General features: G+C 40.3%; 1 protein-coding gene across 2 annotated transcripts in view; it reads right to left on the minus strand.

Moving 5' to 3' along the window:
* LOC126109845 (collagen alpha-1(I) chain-like) overlaps window positions 1-22,065 on the minus strand; it is a 269,369-nt gene that overhangs the window by 68,967 nt on the left and 178,337 nt on the right. For both annotated transcript variants that reach the window (XM_049914904.1, XM_049914903.1), the window contains 6 exons: window positions 17,315-17,531; window positions 11,306-11,394; window positions 8,023-8,184; window positions 3,674-3,835; window positions 958-1,155; window positions 773-826 (listed from right to left, as the gene is read on the minus strand). In XM_049914904.1, the coding sequence (XP_049770861.1) occupies window positions 773-826; window positions 958-1,155; window positions 3,674-3,835; window positions 8,023-8,184; window positions 11,306-11,394; window positions 17,315-17,531 (882 nt within the window). The remainder of the gene's footprint in view (window positions 1-772; window positions 827-957; window positions 1,156-3,673; window positions 3,836-8,022; window positions 8,185-11,305; window positions 11,395-17,314; window positions 17,532-22,065) is intronic.

The raw sequence follows: 22,065 nt of genomic DNA on the forward strand, positions 1-22,065 counted from the left end.
CCGAATATATGGCTATTTGTGAAGTCATCATTATGGTGGGACCTGCAAACACAGCTGGAGGTTGTGACAATATTATCTATCACATACACTAAAGCTTCTGAAATGAGTCATCAGAAACAGGTGAATTGTATTGTGTCACCCACAGTTTAAAACAGAATCTTTTAACAGTCCCCTCCCCATAAATCTATGAGACAATCCCTATACATTTATGAGACAATAACATTCTTATACCACAAATCATAATTTTCCATGAGAAATTATTTTGATCATTTGCATAACAAATGGAATAAAGATAATTTTAGGCTTCCCACTCAATGAATAAAATTATATACTCAGCCTTCACATTATATGCGACATATGCTATCTTCCACAAGTTAAAAGCTAAAATCATTCATGTATGGGGGCTAGATCTACTGAAAAAGAACTACATCATACTCTGATGAAGATATGTTAATCTCAGTGGAAGGGTTCAAGAACTATTAACTGGCAATGTAAGCAGGATGTTAACAATCATTATCATTATTATGTAACCATGACTATACTCAGGGAAAAGTACTGACTTTAGAATATTGCTTCAGCTTATCAAATTTTATATAACTGAACTGTATTACTATTTTTTTACTTGTCTTCTGTACCATAATCAGATGGGTTATACGCGTATGTAATGAGAGAATAAATTTACCGTTTGCAAAGGCTGATAAAGTGCAACAGCTTTCATCTGCGTTCATTATTTTACATGCAAGATTATATGTACACTTAAGACTGCACTTACAATCAATCCACTGGCACCAGAATGTCCTTTGTCACCCTTAGATCCTGGTGGTCCCTGAGGAAATAAAGCAGAAAATCAGAACATGAAACAGACAAACTGCCACAAAATTTATGTTGAATGGACTTTAAATACGTACTAGATTTTCCATGGGAGGAGAGATATGTACCACCAGCACTTTCACTCACCGGAAGGCCGTCAGATCCCTGCTGGCCCGTCTCGCCCCGGACTCCTGGAGGCCCCGGAGGTCCCACAGGACCGCGCTCTCCGGGGAATCCCCGGTCCCCTCTAGATCCGGAAGGTCCGGGCAGTCCGGGAGGACCCGGCGATCCAGACTCTCCGTCCTTCCCTGGTGTTCCGGGATTTCCAGCTGCACCTGGGAGTCCCTGGAAAGTTCAAAAGCTTCTCATTACTCAGTGATTGTTATCTCTTATGTCATTCGCATCAAGAGAAATAAATCTGTAGATATATTTGCAATAAGAGAACTCCATTTTTTGTTAATACATAATCGTGTATTCGATTTCTCATATATACGTATTTAGTGAACAGCATTCATCTAGGAGTACATAGAACACATTACTATTATATTATTGTATACAGAGTGTGTATGAATATAACCTGCATCTACACCTTTTACACGAGATTATAGTAAAATGAAATCGTTGAATATACACCGCACTACTAAATTTACCTCTGATTACCAAGTAACTACTACTATGCATGTGATGCAGACAATAAACTGTGTTGGCAGCCACACATAACAACTGAGAAACTCCAAGTTATCAGCTATCCATTATGCACTGACACATGGAAATCTGGAAGCTGGACACATATTTCATGCAGATAGGGGAGGAGGGGGTGGGGGGGGGGGGGGGACACTCATCAGAGGTGTGCAAGTGAGAGAAACTCTTAAATAGCTCAAAAAGTACGTGTCCATTTCGATAGCAAAAGTGGAAATACCCACATGTGCAAAAGGACTTTCTTGATTTTATAGTTCAAAACAAGAAATGTGCATATTACCCTAGAACTGAAATGATTCCTGTTGGTCTTGTAAACAATTTTCCAAAGGAATTTGAAGTTTCATAAGCGTGGATTTGGCCATTTATGCAACGAAATAATCTATCTGTTCATCACAGAACTATAATTGCACAAAAACTGCCTCAAGCTTACAAAAATAGTTTGATATCTTTCCTGTGTTAGGTGGTCCAGTACTTAGCTCAGTACAGCTGATCGATACACAAAACAGAACAGAAAATTTACATTCCTAGCTTTCGGAACTTTCTTCCTTTGATATTGAACATTACCAAAACATTTTCTTTTCTTTCTCGTCCTTCCCTCCTCATTTTATTCCTTCTTATTATTACTATTTCTTCCTTTGGTATTGAACATCAGCAACACATTTTCTTTTCTTTCTTGTCCTTCCCTCCTTGTTTTATTCCTTATTATTATTACTATTTCCCTGAAGTGAGATCATTCCTTGACAATATTCTCCCCACACCACCCAGAGTTGCCTTTTGTCGCCCCACTAACCTCCGTAACATCCTTGTCAAACCCAACAATATTCCCAGACCACCTTCTCTACCCAGCGGTTCCTACCCCTGTAACCGACCCCGCTACAAAACCTGCCCCATGCATCCCCCCAAACCACCTACTCCAGCCTTGCTACTGGTAAAACATACACAATTCAAGGCAGGGCCACATGTGAAACAACACATGTCGTTTATCAGGTGACATGCCTGCACTGCACAGCCTTTTAGACCAGTATGATGACAACTAAACTGGCTGAATGCATGAACAGGCACGGACGAACTGTCCGCCTAGGAGATGTCCAATACCCAGTAGCAGAGGATGCCCTCCAGCATAATTCTAGGGACCTAGGAACCTGCTACACCATACGTGCCATTTGGCTTCTCCCACCCAACACCAGCCCCTTGGAACTGCAGAGATGGGAACTTGCACTCCAACACATCCTTTCATCCCGCCATCCCCCTGGACTGAACCTCACTCCCATTTACTCTTCAGTCTTCTCCTTTTTCCTCTCCTCTTTAGCCATTCACACATCTTTCCTTCCTACATAGTTGTGTTTATCTTTATACTATATACCTCTTTACTTCTGTATGCATCCTCTTTGGTTTCAAGCTGGCACAGTACTTACAGCAGAATATCTTTGGTTTCCCTCTGACGGCCATGCCTCCACCCTTACTACCCTCCCTGTTTACCTTTCCCTGTTGCTTCATAACCTGGGTTGTGAGTAACTGAATCCACTTTCCCTTCTTCCCTTTTCCCCCCCTCTCTCCTCCCTGATGAAGGAACAAAGTTCTGAAAGCTAGGAATGTAAATTTTCTGTTCTGTTTTGTGTATCTATCGGCTGTACTGAGCTGAGGTAAGTACTGGCCAGCCCCTCTAACTCTTTGTTAGAATTTGTTTCACATCTTTATATGAGATTTTCGTTTAATCATTTATACTATTTTCTAGGACAGACGGTAGCCTACTAATCATATATGAGATTGACAACCATACATTTACGGAATTCTTAAGTTACCTATAACATCACTGGTTCAGCACTTAATCGTTTTTCTTATGTCTTTTAAGGTTATTTTATGCCATAGCTTTCATAGGCTATATGTGTTGGCAGTTATAGCCTGAATTTTATTTGTTGTGTGTGACAATTTTTTGTTTGACGTTTAACCAACGGTGTTATAAGTCAAACAAAAAATTGTCACACACAGACAAATTCGAGCTCTACTCAACCCAATTATCTGATATTATCGAGGTTTTATTGTACTTGTTTTAAATTAATTTGGTATATGAGAATTTAATATTGTTGTAAAATGATCCACAGATAAACGTGTGATGAAGAGACAGATGGTGATGTGGAGTTTCTCTGCAGCCAGCGACGCCCACCTGGAAGCCCCGAGGACCACCAGGTCCCGGCGGACCCCTCTCTCCGTCAGATCCCGGTGGTCCCGGAGGTCCCTGGATTCCTGGAGCGCCATCCTTTCCGGGGTCTCCTCTCGGGCCAGTTGTTCCTGGTTGGCCGGGTTCCCCATCCTTACCGGGCTCACCCTACAACAGAAAAGAGTGACAAATGAAACGTGCATATATATGACATATGTTTAACATTTTCAGGGAAAGCCTGTCAGAATGGTTGCTATTATAGTAAGAGTCATCAATCTCAACTGAGCTTGATGCAGATCTCCAGGCTAGCCTATCTTCTACTACACCCCATGTCAACTTGAAACTGCTAACTGTATTCAAGGCTTCACCTCCCTCTACAATTTTTACTTCACACATTTCCCTCTATCACCAAATTAACTATTGCTTCAAGACTCTGTACATTTGCTGCCCATCAATGATTTATTTGAGTCAGGTTGTACCATAAAATGCTTTTCTTCCCTATTCGATTCAATTCCTGTGGTGTGCATAGTGTAAGACCTTCGGTACACACACCATCAGATTATTTGACTTGTCGCTCTAACGAAGTAGGCGAGTGTCAGCAATATGTCTTGTGGACTTATCGTGGCGTGTTTATCTTCTGCCGTTAGGTCAGACAATAGAAATGCCACTTGCACACTTAGAGTAGCAGATTGACGGTGACCAACTTTAAACAGAACTTGATTAATTTTCACACCCTTTTATTAAAATAATAACAATCATAAACCTTACTTAACTTGATTCTGGATGCTACTTACAATTGACAATCTGAAGTTCCTTTGGTCTTGGTACGTTAATCTTATTCTCACATATCTCTGATACTTGACAAAGTGCCTATACATTTCTCTTCATGGCTATGTACAGGAATATGATAATCTTATTAGATGCAGACTGAAACTTGATTACAGACTAATGCAGACTAGTGCAGACTAGTGCAGACTAATGCAGACTGATGCAGACTGACTAATCGGAGGTCTGTACACTCGTTATAATACCTCGAGCATTCAGGTATCACTGCGCAGCAATCTCATTGGCTGTGTTACATATTAATACACAGATCGGCGGAAGCAGAATTTGGTCCGTCTCTAAGACAGCGCCATCTCGTAGTGCGGAGACGGCCGAGTGCTGCCCCTGCGCTGTTGTGCTTAGCGGGGCGCGCTCTGGTGGGAAAGTTCTGTATGCACTGACTATGCAGAACTACGTACACAACAGTTCCTTTTCCTATACAATCTACAGATCAAATCTTCAGCATTTTTCTGTGACAGCAGATGTCAAAAGCCTCTATTCTCATCACTTTTGTACTGTTTATTGTACACATTTCACTTCTACATAATGCTACACTCCAACTCAATACTTCCAGAAAATATTTCCTAACACTTACACGTATATTTTATACATTAACAAACTTTTCTTTTTACAGGACTGCTTTTTTTGTTACAGCCAGCCTATACGTTGTATCCAATTTACTTCTGTCTTTGTCAGTTATTTTTCTGTTCAAATAGTAAAACTCGTCACACATCTTCCTACATTCAATTTCCACTCTAATTCCTTTCACAACACTCAACTCAGTTTGATTACATTCCTTGATGGCATTCACCTCATAAGCTCTTTTTAAGACAGTATCCATTCTGGTCATCTAAGTTCCTTACCATCTCTGACAGTATCACAATGTCATCAGCAAATCTGAAAGGTTTATTTCTTCTTTGTGACTTTTAATATTCTTTCCAAATTTCTCCTTAAAATCCTTCACTGCTACTCAGTGTGCGCATTGAACAACACAGGGAATAGCTACAACCTTTCTTTATTTCTACTTCTCTTTCACGCCCATCTTCTGTTAGAAATGCTGTCTGGTTTTCTACACAAGCAATCCACACTAGTTATGCCAGGCCACAAGGAGTATGTGGTGGGGAAGCTCTGAAGGCAAAACTTATAAAGATAGGTTTCCACGCCCCAATACATGCAACTGTGCTGAGGTAAACGGATTTCTGAAGGTATCAAATACTACTCTTGAATGAAATTCTGTTTCACTCATTCACACTTAAGCTAGAGAGTCAATGATTTGTTTTAATTTTTCTAACCTCAATTCAAATAGAATGTTAGCTGTTCAGAGGCACTTGATTCAGAGGCTATTGACAAAAGTTTTCTAAAATTTTCTGCTATGGTCAACTGGTTACAAGCAAAGAAAGTTACCACAACAAGCTAAATAAACTGTGCCAAATACCAAGGATAAATAAAGTAATGTATGAAGGGGGGGGGGGGGGGGGGATTTTAGAAAATGAGATTTTCAAAAGATTTTAAGCCCAAATTACAACACTTTCACCAACTAACTGTTATTTTATTTCTTTTCAGACAATATTCCAATTTTAGTATTATAGACATTTTAAAGTAAATAGTTTGGACAAGAAGAGAATAGAAGCTTTTGAAATGTGGTGCTACAGAGGAATGCTGAAGATTAGATGGGTAGATCACATAATTAATGAGGAGGTATTGAATAGAATTGGGGAGAAGAGGAGTTTGTGGCACAACTTGACAAGAAGAAGGGACCGCTTGGTAGGACATGTTCTGAGGCATCAAGGGATCACAAATTTAGCATTGGAGGGCAGTGTGGAGAGTAAAAACCATAGAGGGAGACCAAGAAATGAATACACTAAGCAGATTCAGAAGGATGTAGGTTGCAGTATTGGGAGATGAAGAAGCTTGCACAGGATAGAGTAGCATGGAGAGCTGCATCAAACCAGTCTCAGGACTGAAGACAACAACAACAACAATTATTATCCTGTTGTAATTGGTCATATTGCAAGTTAAGGTCAAGAACATGGTACACAACATGTGAAGATACAGCTAACATTGTTTCAATGTCACTTATAGCACTAGGCTTGAATTCATCAATTCAGTACGCAACCTGATGCCTTGATCTTACATACAGGATGCATAAACTAAAAATCTTTTTGGTGCTTACTACCAAGTCATATTAAGTACACGCATACAGGCCATTCCAAAGCTGTACATTCAAATTAATGCTGGAAGTAGAGAAAATAAAAACAAATAGATTTACTTATGGTACATCTGGTCTACGATGGCAGTTTTTGATGCCAGGGAAAATTTACACAGGCAGTAGCTTAGCATGCTAATTATAGCAGTGCCATTTAGAGGAACTGCTCCAATGTGCAACCCCTCGTTTGTATGCAAGCAGTACATCAACAGACCATTGCATGTTGTGTCCTTTCGAAGATTCCTAACATACTAATTTGAATAAATAGTTTCCTAACAGCCTGTAATCAATACGTAAAATTTTTGAGAATTGTGCCTGCAGTCAAACAATTATTAATCACAAAAAATTAGTATATCTTGTCTATTACATATTTTGTTCTTTAGGAAATTTTCTTAATTACAGTATATTTATAACTAATACTGTTAACTGCTGAAACATTTAAGAATTGTACTGTAATTAAAAAATTATTTCATGTTTAATAAAAATGATTCATTTCATTATCAATGAAGTCAAATATAAAATTTGTTACAGTAGACAGCACAAATGCAAAATCACTTGTGTATAGAAATTCAAATTATGAATTTACCACATTATTGATGCAAACTGGTCAATGTGTAATGAAGATTGCATTAATAAATTATGTAACTAATATGACTCACTGTTATTCTCTTTGGGCTCATGCCACAAGCGATTTTTGTTTAGCACTAGTATGTATAGTGAGTTTGTTCACAAATGTGGATAAGGAAAGATAAATGTGACTGAAGTGAGTTGCAATGGTGATATTGTGAGGATTGACTGACAGAAAATGCAATAAATAATTACTGAACAAACAATAAGGTGTCTTTAAACCATTTATTTAAGTGAATAATTTATCTTAAATTGGACATGAGAAAAATTACTAACTACTATGCTTTTTTGTTTGCTTCTGAAGCACTGAATATTGGCATCTACATACCTATTGAAGTAGTAATAACAGGTTTCCTGACTAACATGAGACTTTTAATTTTCATTTAGAAGGGAGCTGCAATTAGAAGCTTCAAGTGCAACAATGTCCAAAAGAACAGTCAACTGGCAATAAACAACTTTACATAACTGTGACTTCTAAAAGTAGAAAAAGTCTGAAAGTCAATGTCATGCATCATTATTATATATACATTATGAGTAGACTTACATGAACAGCACAAAGAAAAGCTATTTAGAAATGAAAACAATCCATTTTTTTACAAGTAAATAAAATATTGCCGAATGTTTTGTGAACTATGAAAGATATCCCTGCAAACGAGTGTGAGATTGTGAACATAAAATGAGCTCAATGGGATGGACTTACCGCAAATCCACGGTCTCCAGGTGGTCCGATGGGGCCTGGCAATCCCTGTGATCCAGGTGGTCCGGGCTCCCCGGGTTTCCCGTCTGCTCCCTGAATGCCCCTCTCTCCAGGATTTCCGGGCTTACCAGGTGGTCCGGTGCGTCCCTGACTTCCTCTCAGACCCTAAAACAAACAAATTATTTTGTAAAAGAAGACAGAACAAATTATTTCACAAATAGCAGCCCAACTCATTTGTATTTTTAATATTTGCAGACAGTTGCTGCCAAGAAACACTCCATATCTCACAACATAATATTTATAGTGAAACTGTTCTCCATCTTGTTTCTCTGTAATCCAGTGAATAAGCCTAATACAATTACATGAAACATGATGGTAAACATAATACTACTAATAATAATAATAATAATAATTAAGTTGCAAAAATGGGATGGTATTTGTTCTTATCTACATTGCAAACATCTCTGAACTCAGATGTACAGAATGTTTCAAAAAGAATGTCCTGATTTTTGACAGTAATAATTACGAACCATGAGATATACCAGCAAGGAAATGTGTGTTGTTTGAATGGGTGTGATCTAGAGCTTCAGAAAATTGCTGTTAGATGTCAACAATCATAAGATGGTGCCCACTCAATAGAAGGTGTTTTGTGTGCTGCAGTTTGCAAATAGTGAGTCAGTGATTCCAGTCCAGTGGGCTTTTTGTCAGTGTTTTGGCACTGATCTGCCTCCACCCAAAAACATTCGATACTGGTATCAACAATTTGAAGTGACAGGATGGTTGTGCAAAGGTAAGAGTCCAGATCGACCTCACACTTCTGATGATGTGGTGGAAAGAATTCGGCAAACATTTGAGTGGAGTCCACGAACGTCTGTTTTCCACATAAGCAGAGAACTGCCAATGCTTCATATGACTTTTTGTTGACTGTTAAGGAACCATTTGGTCTATAAACCATACAGACCACAACTAGTGCAAGCTCTTCAGCTTGGTGATAAAAGGAAACAGGTTGACTTCAGCAATGTTCTACTAGAGAATGACACATTTTTACCATGGTTAATTTTCAGTGATGAAGCAACATTTCATGTCAGCAGCAAAGTAAATCGATGAAACATGCACATGTGGGGACTGCAGCATGAAAGAGATTCACCTGAAGTGAATGTTTTTAGTGCCATTTCTTGTGAAAAAGTGTACGCTCCCAACCAATTTGAGAGAAACACAGTGACTGGAATGAGCTAGATTCAAATGCTGCAGAACTGGCTTTTCCACAACTTCAGAAGAACTCTGATCACTTCATTTTTCAACCAGATGGAGCTTCACCATACTGGCATAATAATGTATGTCAGTTTCTCAGTGAAACTGCACCTCAACACTGGATAGGGTGCACGGGACACCGAGACACTGCCCTGCATTCTTGGCCTCCAAGATCAGCAGATATGACCCTGTGTGATTTATTCTTATTGCAAGCCGCTGAAAGGCACATACAGTATTTGTAATAGCATAGCTAAACTTGAAGATTTTGTGAAAATTTTGCATTTTATCCCTGTTTGCAGTACCTCTTTATCAATAGATATGGCATTTTCAAAACCACATCATTCTTTTTAGACACCTTGTATTCCAGCAGAAAATAATTTATTACAAGTAGAGAGAGCTTGTACAGTGTAGCTCCTATTTGCTGGAGAGGGCTGGTTTGACGCAGCTCTGCATGCTACTTTATCCTGTACATGACTGATCATCTTCGAGTAACTGCCGCAACCTACATCCTTCTGAATTTGCACTGTAGATAAGTCTTGGTCACCCTCTATAGTTTTTAACCCCCCACCCAGTCCCCACTTCCCTCCATTAGCAAACTGATGAGTCCTTGATGCCTCATAATGAGTCCTATCAACCATTCTGTTCTTTTAGTTACATTGTGCCACAAATTTGTTTCTCCTATTCAGTACCTCCTCATTTGTTATTCAGTAATCACATATAATTTTCAGAGTTCTTCTGCAGTGGCAAATTTCAACTAACTTACCAGTCACCTGTAAAAATCACCAATTTTTGGTATGATTAACATACAGAGTGATTATCAATAAAGCACAAGGGCAAACAATCCAATTTTGTGGAATGAATTTGAAAGGAGCAAGTTACATGCATGTACATAGCATGTAGGCCAACCAGAAAACTTATTCATCCTTGTATCCAAAAGCAAAACATCAAATTAATTTATAAGAATATACTTTGAATATGAACATCAACCAAAGCAAAACGAGAATAATGGAATGTAGTCAAATTAAATCAGGTGATGCTGTGGGAATTAGATTAGGAAATGAGACACTTAAAATAGTAAAGGAGTTTTGCTATTTGGGGAGCAAAATAACTGATGATGGTCAAAGTAGAGAGGATATAAAATGTAGACTGGCAATGGCAAGGAAAGCGATTCTGAAGAAGAGAAATTTGTTAACATCGAGTATAGATTTAAGTGTAAGGAAGTCGTTTCTGAAAGTATTTGTATGCAGTGTAGTCATGTATGGAAGTGAAACGAGGATGATAAATAGTTTAGACAAGAATAGAATCTTTCGAAATGTGGTGCTACAGAGGAATGCTGAAGATTAGATGGGTAGATCACGTAACTAATGAGGAGGTATTGAATAGAATTGGAGAGAAGAGAAATTTATGGCACAACTTGACCAGAAGAAGGGATCGGTTGGTAGGGCATATTCTGAGGCATCAAGGGATCACCAGTTTAGTATTGGAGGGCAGCGTGGAGGGTAAAAATCATAGAAGGAGACCAAGAGATGAATACACTAAACAGATTCAGAAGGATGTAGGTTGTAGTAGGTACTGGGAGATGAAGAAGCTTGCACAGGATTGAGTAGCATGGAGAGCTGCATCAAACCAGTCTCAGAACTGAAGACCACAACAACAACTTATAAATGAGACGATTAATTGCACATTCTTTTCCCAATTCAGAGAAAGAAACTGGGAAAAAGAAAAAAAAAAAACACAAATAATCAATTTGTCTTCAGCCGATTAATAATAATAATAAAAAGTATACATTCAAAAACAGTTTGACAATGCAACATCTACTTCTACTGCAGTTACATATGTCTGCAGTTTCCAAATGTTTCACTTACTCAGCTCTTAGGAAGTTAATGATACTTTAGGAACCTGCACTGAAGTCTACACTTTTAAAGATAATTTTAGATTTGGAAGACATTTTTGAACATCTGCATTGTACAATGTCTACTCTGTTTCATCTCTGATTTCATCTACAGCTCACAGGGTTCTCGGTGAGTAGCCTTACCTGCAGTCCCGGAGGTCCGGGTCTCCCTGGGTCTCCCTGAGCGCCCTTTGTTCCCTGCGGACCTACTGGGCCCCTGTCTCCAGATTGACCTACAAGACAATAACAACGATGTTTTAACTATGCATATTTTGCAAAACAAAAATATAATAAATGTAATGCGTAACACAAGAGGCATTCAATAACTAAAAAGATAAATAGCTGTACAGCAAAAATGGTTTATTAAATCAATACAATTTTTTATCACTGCACTTGTTCCATTTTCATGTGAGTTTTCTCATACCAACCCCCTCCTCCCTCTCAGTGAAGAATTGTTTATGCCAATCTCAAAGCCAGTTTTGTACTCTTGCTAGACCTCTTTGTTGCTGTTAAACTTGATGCTATGCAATGCTTCCTTCATTGGACCAATTACACTACTGGCCATTAAAATTGCTAGACCACAAAGACGATGTGCTACAGATGCAAAATTTAACTGACAGGAAGAAGATGCTGTGATATGCAAATGATTAGCTTTTCAGAGCATTCACACAAGGTTGGTGCCAGTGGCGACACCTACAACGTGCTGACATGCGGAAAGTTTCCAACTGATTTCTCATACACAAACAGCAGTTGACCGGCGTTGCCTGGTGAAACGTTGTTGTGATGCCTCGTGTTAGGAGGAGAAATGCGTACCATCACGTTTCCGGCTTTGATAAAAGTCAGATTGTAGCCTATCACGATTGCGGTTTATCGTATCGCAACATTGCTGCTCGTGTTGGTCGAGATCCAATGACGGTTAGCAGAATATGGAATTGGTGGGTTCAGGAGGGTAATACGGAATTCCATGCTGGATCCCAATGGCCTCGTATCACTAGCAGTCGAGATGACAGGCATCTTATTCGCATGGCTGTAACGGATCGTGCAGCCACGTCTCGATCCCTGAGTCAACAGACGTTTGCAAGACAACAATCATCTGCACGAACAGTTCTACAATGTTTGCAGCAGCATGGACTATCAGCTCGGAGACTGTGGCTGCAGTTACCCTAGTCGCTGTATCACAGGCAGGAGTGCCTGCGATGGTGTACTCAATGACGAACCTCGGTGCACGAATGGCAAAATGTCATTTTTTCGAATGAATCCAGGTTCTGTTTACAGCATCATGACGGTCACATCTGTGTCTGGCGACATCGCGGTGAATGCACACTGGAAGCATGTATTCATCATCACCATATTGGTGTATCACCCGGCATGATGGTATGGGGTGCCATTGGTTACACCTCTCGGTCACCTCTTGTTCGCATTGACGACACTTTGAACAGTGGGCGTTACGTTTCAGATGTGTTACGACCCGTGGCTCTACCCTTCATTTGATCCCAGCGGAACCCTACATTTCAGCAGGATAATGCACGACCGCATGTTGCAGGTCCTGTACTGGCCTTTCTGGATACAGAAAATTTTCGACTCCTGCTCTAGCCAACACATTCTTCAGATATCTCACCAACTGAAAACGTCTGGTCAATAGTGGCTGAGCAACTGGCTTGTCACAATACGCCAGTCACTACTCTTGATGAACTGTGGTATCGTGTTGAAGGTGCATGGGTGGCTGTACCTGTACACGCCATCCAAGCTCTGTTTGACTCAATGTCCAGACGTATCGAGGCTGTTATTACGGCCAGAGGTGGTTATTCTGGGTAGTGGTTTCTCAGGATCTATGCACCCGAACTGCGTGAAAATGTAATCACATGTCAGTTCTAGTATAATGTATTTGGCCAATGAGTACCCATTTATCATCTGCATTACTTCTTGGTGTAGCAATTTTTAGTGGCCAGTAGTGTAGATAAAAATCAGAAGGGGTGAGCTCAGGGCTGTAAGGAAGATGAGACAGGAGATCCCGACCCACTGTGGCAACCGGTTCCACGACTGACTGTGCCGTGTGAGGTCCAGCGTTATCTCTAAGAAAAAGCATGTTTGTCCTCTGCCACCATGGAAACTATTTTCAGGCTCTATGTAAATGAGAAAGCCCTGTTTTTTGTGATGAATTTTTAGTGCTCTGGGAGCCCACTGAGCACAAGTCTTGTGGTAGCTGTGTTTGGTGTGAATGATGGAATGAGTTGTGCCAAAACTTACTTGACATTTTTCAGCTATTTGCTGATCTGTAAGTGGTCAGTTTTCTCTGATAGCTGAGAGGTCGGTACTGCCACTGGATGCCTGGAGCAGTGCTCATTAGTTGCACTTTTGTGGTCATTTTTAAAATCTTTTCACTGACATGTAAAAACTTGCGTGGTTCGTGCAACTACTGCCATAGTATTTCTTCATACAGGAGAATATCTCTAACAATTATATACTTTCCAAAAGTAAAATTCCAATCACAGAATACTGTTCTTCAAAAGTATTTTCCTCAAGTGAGCATGCCATTGTGACTAAGGCCACAGACATTAAATTTCTATACATATTTATCCAACAAATGACCAATATTTTCCGCAAAGTTTCCAAAACACAAAAGTTTGGATTTCCTGCATTAGGTGTTTCCTTCACTAAATATTTTTGCTACTTCAATTATTAAGCCTCATACACTGAGGTCTACCCCACTCCAGGGCTGGTGTTTGTGTGGTAGCGTTCGACTCAGAGGTAAGAGGTTGAAATCCCAGTGTGGGAAGAATGTTCCATTAGTATTTGGTTAACAACAAGGGGAGAGGTGATGGCATGAAGCCCCAATCACCAGTCTTTGCGTCAATGTCGTGGATTAAATTCCAAACCTCTCTACAATGTCTTATGGAGTGAGGGCATGTGACACAGCCTTCTGCCACCTTTCGTTATCCTACAGAAAAAAAAAAAAAAAAAAAAAAAAAAAAAAAAAAAAAAAAAAAAAAAAAAAAAAAAAAAAAAACTACACTAGGCACACCACGCTGACACTTCATGAATGAAATATGCCACTGTGCACAATCGAAGGACTTTGGGTAACATAGTTGAGTTGAAGGTGATTTTTACTATCAGGAACAAATACTGTTAAGAAGTAGGTTATTGGGCAGTGAGCGTAAGAATTTCAAGGTCCTTGAAAAGATTTCTGCAACACGCACGGTCACCTACTTTACACAATATTGTTACTCCTAACTTTTGCTGAACAAATACTTTATTTACTTTCAGTGCACTGGCCCTGAAGATAATCCCTTAAGACTACAGGCAGTGATAATATGCAGGACAAACCAACTGCCCTGCCTTTAGGTCAACACTATGAGAGATGTTTCTAAGGAAACACAACACCCAGTACTGAGCTTCTTGATTAGTTTAGCCTTGTTATCCAGCTGGGTGTGAATCTGGATCACCAATTAGTATGCTTGAAGTGAATCCAGAAGGTATGATCCATTTGGTAATACAAACAGAGCGAGTACACATACAGAAAGCACCCTGTACAACTAATAATCATTTCCTTTCCTGTTCCACTCGCAAACAGACCAACAGAAACATGACTGCCTAAATGCCTCTGTATGAGCCATAATTTCTATTGTCTAGTCTTTGTGGTTCTTATGTGAAATGTACATTCACAGCAGTGGAACTGTTCTACAAGCTGGCTTCAAATGACAATTCTCTAAATTTTCTTAATAGCGCCTCAAGAAAAGAGCATTGTTGACCCTCCAGGGATTCCCAGCTGAGTTCATGAAGCATATCTGTAAAACTAACATGTTGTTCGAACCTACCAGTAACAAATCTAGCATGCTGTCTCTGAACAGCTTTGATACCTTCCTTCAATAAGACCTGGTACGCATCCCAAACACTCAAGCAGCACTCCAGAATAGGTCGCACTAGTCTTATATATGCCATCTCCTTTATAGATGAGTTAACTTCCACAAAATTTTCCCAACAAAATGAAGTCAATCACTCACTCTCCTGCTACCAGCCTGACATGGCTTTGCAACATTGCACCTAAGTATTTAATTAACGTGACTGTGTCAAGCAGCACACAACTCATGCTGTATTTGTACATTGTGGGATTGTTTTTCCTACTCATCCACATTAATTTACATTTTTCTACACTTAGAGCAAACTGCCATTCATCACGCCAAACAGAAATTCTGTCTACGTCATTTCGTGTCCTCCTACAGTCACTCAATAATGACACCACAGTGTCATCAGCAAACATACTTAAACTACTGTTCACTGTATCTGTCAGATCATTTACATATACAGAGCCTATCCCGGAGCGCTCCTGACGATACCCTTGTTTCCGTTGAACACACTCCATTGAGGACAGTGTACTAGGTTCTATTGTATGGTATTGTATTGTATGTTAACTGGAGGCCTAGAAACAACGGAGAGGCTCTGTCCCCGCCACAGCCGCAGAGGTCCACAACCCCACGACGACTACTGCAGTCCACTTCACCCCTCCACCACCCCACACCGAACCCAAGGTTATTGTGTGGTTCGGCCCCCAGTGGACCCCCCCCCCCCCCCCCCCCTCTCCAGGGAACACCAGATGAGTGTAACCCCGATGTTTGCATGGTAGAGTAATGGTGGTGTACGTGTACGTGGAGAAATTGTTTGCTCAGCAATCGCCGACATAGTGTAGCTGAGGTGGAATAAGGGGAACCAGCCCGCATTCGCTGAGGCAGATGGAAAACCACCTAAAATCCATCCACAGACTGGCCAGCTCACTGGACCTCGACACAAGCCCACCGGGCTGATTCGTGCCGGGGACCAGGCGCTCCTTCACAATCCAGAAAGCTGTGCATTAGACCACACGGCTAACCAGGCAGGCACTAGGTTCCATTACTAAAGAAGTTTTTGACCCACCCATATGTGGAAACCTAATCTGTATGCATAGACCTTCGTTACGTCTGCAGTGGTGCACTGTGTCACACATTTTCTAGGAATCTTGGAATATGGAATCTGGCTGTTGCCCTTCATCCACAGTTCGCAGGATGTCACCTGAGAAAAGAGCAAACTGAGTTTTGCAAAAGCAATGCTTTCTCAAATTGTGCTGATTTGTAAAGAAAAGCTTTCCTGTCTCATGACAATTTTTTTTATTTGAACCCACAATGTGTCTTAAGAATTCTGCAGCAAACCAATTTTAAGGATATTGGTCTGTAATTATGCAGGTCCATTCTTTTATCTTTCTTTTATAAAGACATCAAGTGCAATTTTCTTCAGTTACTTGGATCTCTGTACTGAAAAAAAACTGCATGCTTTAAACTATCTTTCTATACAGCTCTCACCATTTTGTAGGCACACTTGAATGTTTTGCTCGACAGACATTGTGGCCTATATTTTGAAATGTGTGGTAACCTGTTCTTTGACCTTGTCATTTTTGGTGAATTTTTTACCACAGACGAATGTTTTCAGGTGGAAAAAAAGAGATGCAAGTGACTTGTTTGAAGGATGGTCAAACTGACCCAAGCCATAAGAACTGCCATGTCTCGCTCACTGTGGTGCATCAGCATTGTTGTGAAATGAAACAGTAATGTGTGTGAAATCTGTGCGGTGCTTATTCTGTACTGAGTGACAGTTTCACAAATGTCTCCCAGTAAACATTTGCAACAACAGTTCATTGTCACGATAAAACATGCACCAACAGAATGCCACATCTGCCCCTACAGACTGTCACTTTTTGAGGTGGCGAGATCTGCTTGGCTTGAGCATCCTCTGGTAATGCGGTGTGCCTCCAGTCCAAAAACTGTTTTTTCAACTAAGGGGTTTCATAAGCGGCCAGTCTCATCCCCGGTTGGTATCTTGTGTAGAAAATTAACACCACATTTGTGGCAATGTGTTTGTCATTTGAGACAAGCACTATATAGTACAAATGGCACACAGAGAACCCAAAATGGTGTCATCCGAGTCCCCTCGACTCAAAGATACTACACGCATGCACCAAACTACAACTGTAAAGCTGCCATGGAAAGAAATACAAACAGAACTTACTTTTTGGATGTACCTCTTAATATTTACATTATATGTGGTATTATGGTCAGATGGCCAGTGGAACGACCCCCTTGCTATGTTACTACACATACCAGGGATGCTGAGAAGACATGTGGTTACCTTTAGGCCCCGGCGCTCCATCCGGTCCCGGAAGTCCCCGGCCGCCAGCCACTCCCCTCTCTCCCTGGGGGCCTGCTGGCCCCGTGGGACCACGGATTCCTCTCTTGCCCCTCTTCCCTTCCGGTCCCGCTGTTCCTGGCAGCCCACGAGGTCCGGGTGCTCCAGATTCCCCTTTCATCCCAGTCTCTCCTTTGAAGCCGCGCTCTCCTGGTGTTCCCTGGAATAAAATACAACAATAATGAGAGTAATGCAAATAAAGGATATGTTACAGAGATAGGCACCTACCTTGCGAACTCAGCTAATATTGTAGTTTTACACGTATGATAAAATGAAGCACTTCAAAACATTTATGTCCTTCAGTTTCAAGTTCTACCATCATTCTTAATTTTTAATTACTTGTGCTTTTGTGAAGAATAGGAAAAGTGTAAAACAGGGTCTTAGCCCTTTGCCCCTACTATTCAATCTCTGCATCAAGGAAGCAATGATGGAAAAAAGAAAGGTGCAGGAGAGGGATTAAAGTTCTTGGTGAAAGGATATCAATGATAATGACTCACTGAAGACATTGTGGCCCATAGTGAGAGAGAGGAAGAATTTAAGGACGTGTTGAATAGAATGAAGAGTCAAATGAGTACAGAATATGGATCAACAGTAAACCAAAGAATGATGAAAGTAATGAGAAGCAGCAGAAATGAAATTAGTGATAACCTTAAAATCAAAACTGAGGACCATGAAGTAGACAAAGTAAAGGAATTCTTCTATTAGATAGCAAACTAACACAAGATGGATGAAAGAAGGACACCACAGAAAGTAGGTAAGCAGAGGAAAAGAGGGCATTCCAAGTCAAAAATTTGAGGAATACATTTCTGGGAATGTATATTTGCAACATGTGAGGCAATAATGACCCTACGACTTATCTTAGAAGAAAGATTAAGGAAAGGCAAACCTATGTTTCTAGCATTTGTAGACTTAGAGAAAGCTTTTGACAATGTTGATTGGAATACTCTCTTTCAAATTCTGAAGGTGGCAAGGGTAAAATACTGGGAGCGAAAGGCTATTTACAATTTGTACAGAAAGCAGATGGCAGTTATAAGAGGGTGGTAGCCTATCCCCGATGTTATTCAATCTGTATATTGAGCAAGCAATAAAGGAAACAAAACAAAAGTTCGGAGTAGGTATTAAAATCCATGGAGAAGAAATAAAAACTTTGAGGTTCACCGATGACACTGTAATTCTGTCAGAGACAGCAAAGGACCTGGAAGAGCAGTTGAACATAATGGAAAGTGTCTTGAAAGGAGGGTATAAGATGAACATCAACAAAAGCAAAATGAGGATAATGGAATGTAGTCGAATTAAGTTGGGTGATGCTGAGGGAATTAGATTAGGAAATGAGACACTTAAAGTAGTAAAGGAGTTTTGCTATTTGGGAAGCCAAATAACTGATGATCGTCAAAGTAGAGAGGATATAAAATGTAGACTGGCAATGTCAAGGAAAGCGTTTCTGAAGAAGAAAAATTTGTTAACATCGAGTATAGATTTAAATGTCAGGAAGTCGTTTCTGAAAGTATTTGTATGGAGTGTAGCCATGTATGGAAGTGAAACATGGACGATAAATAGTTTAGACAAGAAGAGAATAGAAGCTTTCGAAATGTGGTGCTACAGAAGAATGCTGAAGATTAGATGGGTAGATCACATAACTAATGAGGAGGTATTGAATAGAATTGCGGAGAAGAGAAGTTTGTGGTACAACTTGACTAGAAGAAGGGATTGGATGGTAGGACATGTTCTGAGACATCGAGGGATCACCAATTTAGTATTGAAGGGCAGCGTGGAGGGTAAAAATCGTAGAGGGAAACCAAGAGATGAATACACTAAGCAGATTCAGAATGATGTAGGCTGCAGTAGGTAGTGGGAGATGAAGAAGCTTGCACATGATAGAGTAGCATGGAGAGCTGCATCAAACCAGTCTCAGGACTGAAGACCACAACAACAACAACATATTTGGAGTATAGCTGTGTACAGAAGTGAATCACGGACTGTGGGAAAACCAGTAAAGAAGAGAAATGAAATGCTTTAAATGCTGTGGTGACTCTGATCATTATTTAATCTGCAATGAAATTGGGATTGTGAGGCCGAAAGTGCAGGAGGTCAGGTCCATATGTAGGAGGATAAGAGTGGAGAAACTTCAGGATAAGGAAATCAGGCACAAGTACATAACAGCGATCTGAGAAAGGTACCAGTTAGTTGAATGTAGCCAATTACAGTCATTGGAAAAGGAATGGACAAGGTACAGGGACACAGTACTAGAAGTGGCTAAAGAATGTCTTGGAACAGTAGTGTGTAAAAGTAGGATGAAGCAAACAGCTTGGTGGAATGACACAGTCAAGGCAGCCTGTAAAAGGAAAAAGAAGGCGTATCAAAAATGGCTACATACTAGAACTCAGGTAGACAGAGAAAGTTATGTTGAAGAAAGAAACAAAGCCAAACAGATAATTGCGGCATCCAAGAAGAAATCATGGGAAGACTTTGGAAACAGGTTGGAGACTTTGAGTCAAGCTGCTGGAAAACCATTCTGGAGTGTAATTAGCAGTCTTCAGAAGGGAGGTAAGAAGGAAATGACAAGTATTTGGGACAGGTCAGGAAAACTGCTGGTGAATCCTGAGCATGCCTTGGGCAGATGGAGGGAATATTTTGAAGAGATGCTCAATGTAGGTGAAAATGTGATCAGTAATGTTTCAGATTTCGAGGTAGAATGGGATAGGAATGATGATGGAAATTGGATCACATTTGAGGAAGTGGAGAAAATGGTAAATAGATTGCAGTGCAATAAAGCAGCTGAGGTGGATGAAATTAAGTCAGAACTCATCAAATACAGTGGAATGTCAGGTCTTAAATGGCTACACAGGATAACTGAAATGGCCTGGGAGTCGGGACAGGTTCCATCAGACTGGACAAAAGCAGTAATCACACCAATATTTAAACATGGAAACAGAAAAGATTGTAACAACTACAGAGGTATCTCTTTAATCAGTGTTGTGGGTAAAATCTTCTCAGGTATTGTTGAAAGGAAAGTGCGAGTATTAGTTGAGGACCAATTGGATGAAAATCAGTGGGGTTTAGGCCTCTTAGAGGTTGACAGGACCAGATCTTTAGCTTACGGCAAATAATGGAGAAGTGTTATGAGTGGAACAGGGAATTGTATCTATGCTTTATAGATCTAGAAAAGGCATATGACCGGGTTCTTAGGAGGAAGTTATTGTCTGTTCTACAAGATTATGGAATAGGAGGCAAACTTTTGCAAGCAATTAAAGGTCTTTACATGGATAGTCAGGCAGCAGTTAGAGTTGACGGTAAATTGAGTTCATGGTTCAGAGTAGTTTCAGGGGTGAGACAAAGCTGCAACCTGTCTCCACTGTTGTTCATATTATTTATGGATCATATGTTGAAAACAATAGACTGGCTGGGTAGATTAAGATATGTGAACACAAAATAAGCAGTCTTGCATATGCGGATGACTTAGTTGTGACGGCAGATTATATTGAAAGTTTGCAAAGTAATATTTCGGAGCTAGATCAGAAATGTAAGGACTATGGTATGAAGATCAGCATCTCCATAACGAAAGTAATGTCAGTGGGAAAGAGATATAAACAGATTGAGTGCCAAATAGGAGGAACAAAGTTAGAACAGGTGGGCAGTTTCAAGTACTTAGGATGCATATTCTCACAGGATGGCAACATAGTGAAAGAACTGGAAGCGAGGTGTAGCAAAGCTAATACAGTGAGCGCTCAGCTACGATCTACTCTCTTCTGCAAGAAGGAAGTCAGTACCAAGACTAAGTTATCTGTGCACCGTTCAATCTTTCGACCAACTTTGTTGTATGGGAGTGAAAGCTGGGTGGATTCAGGTTACCTTATCAACAAGGTTGAGGTTACGGATATGAAAGTAGCTAGGATGATTGCAGGTACTAATAGATGGGAACAATGGCAGGAGGGTGTCCACAATGAGGAAATCAAAGAAAAACTGGGAATGAACTCTATAGATGTAGCAGTCAGGGCAAACAGGCTTAGATGGTGGGGTCATGTTACACGCATGGGAGAAGCAAGGTTACCCAAGAGACTCATGGGTTCAGCAGTAGAGGGTAGGAGGAGTCAGGGCAGACCAAGGAGAAGGTACCTGGATTTGGTTAAGAATGGTTTTGAAGTAATAGGTTTAACATCAGAAGAGGCACCAATGTTAGCACTGAATAGGGGATCATGGAGGAATTTTATAAGGGGGGCTATGCTCCAGACTGAATGCTGAAAGGCATAATCAGTCTTAAATGATGATGATGATGATGATAATGATGCTGTGCTATAGAAAGATGGTGGAAATCAGGTACCCTAATAAGATAAGAAATGAGGAGGTACTCCGTAGAATTGGTGAAGAAAGGAGCATATAAGAAACACTGACAGATGAAGGGGCAGGATGATAGGACATGTATTAAGACATCAGGGACTAACCTCCATATTACTAGAGGGAGCTGTAGATGGTAAAACTGTAGAGGATAACAGACATTGGAACATACCCAACAAATAACTGAGGGCGGTAAGTTCTGCTACTCTTCTGTCAGAAGACTGATGACTCGCTGACTTTAAAAAAAAAAAGAAAAAAAGAAGAAGAAAAAAGGGCTGAAGAATTATCAGAAACAATCAGAAATATTCATAAATTCCATTACATTGTGATATAATTCTGTGGACATCACTATCAACAGTCAA

This window comes from Schistocerca cancellata, chromosome 12 (assembly GCF_023864275.1).
Source record: "Schistocerca cancellata isolate TAMUIC-IGC-003103 chromosome 12, iqSchCanc2.1, whole genome shotgun sequence".
Classification (NCBI taxonomy): domain Eukaryota; kingdom Metazoa; phylum Arthropoda; class Insecta; order Orthoptera; family Acrididae; genus Schistocerca; species Schistocerca cancellata.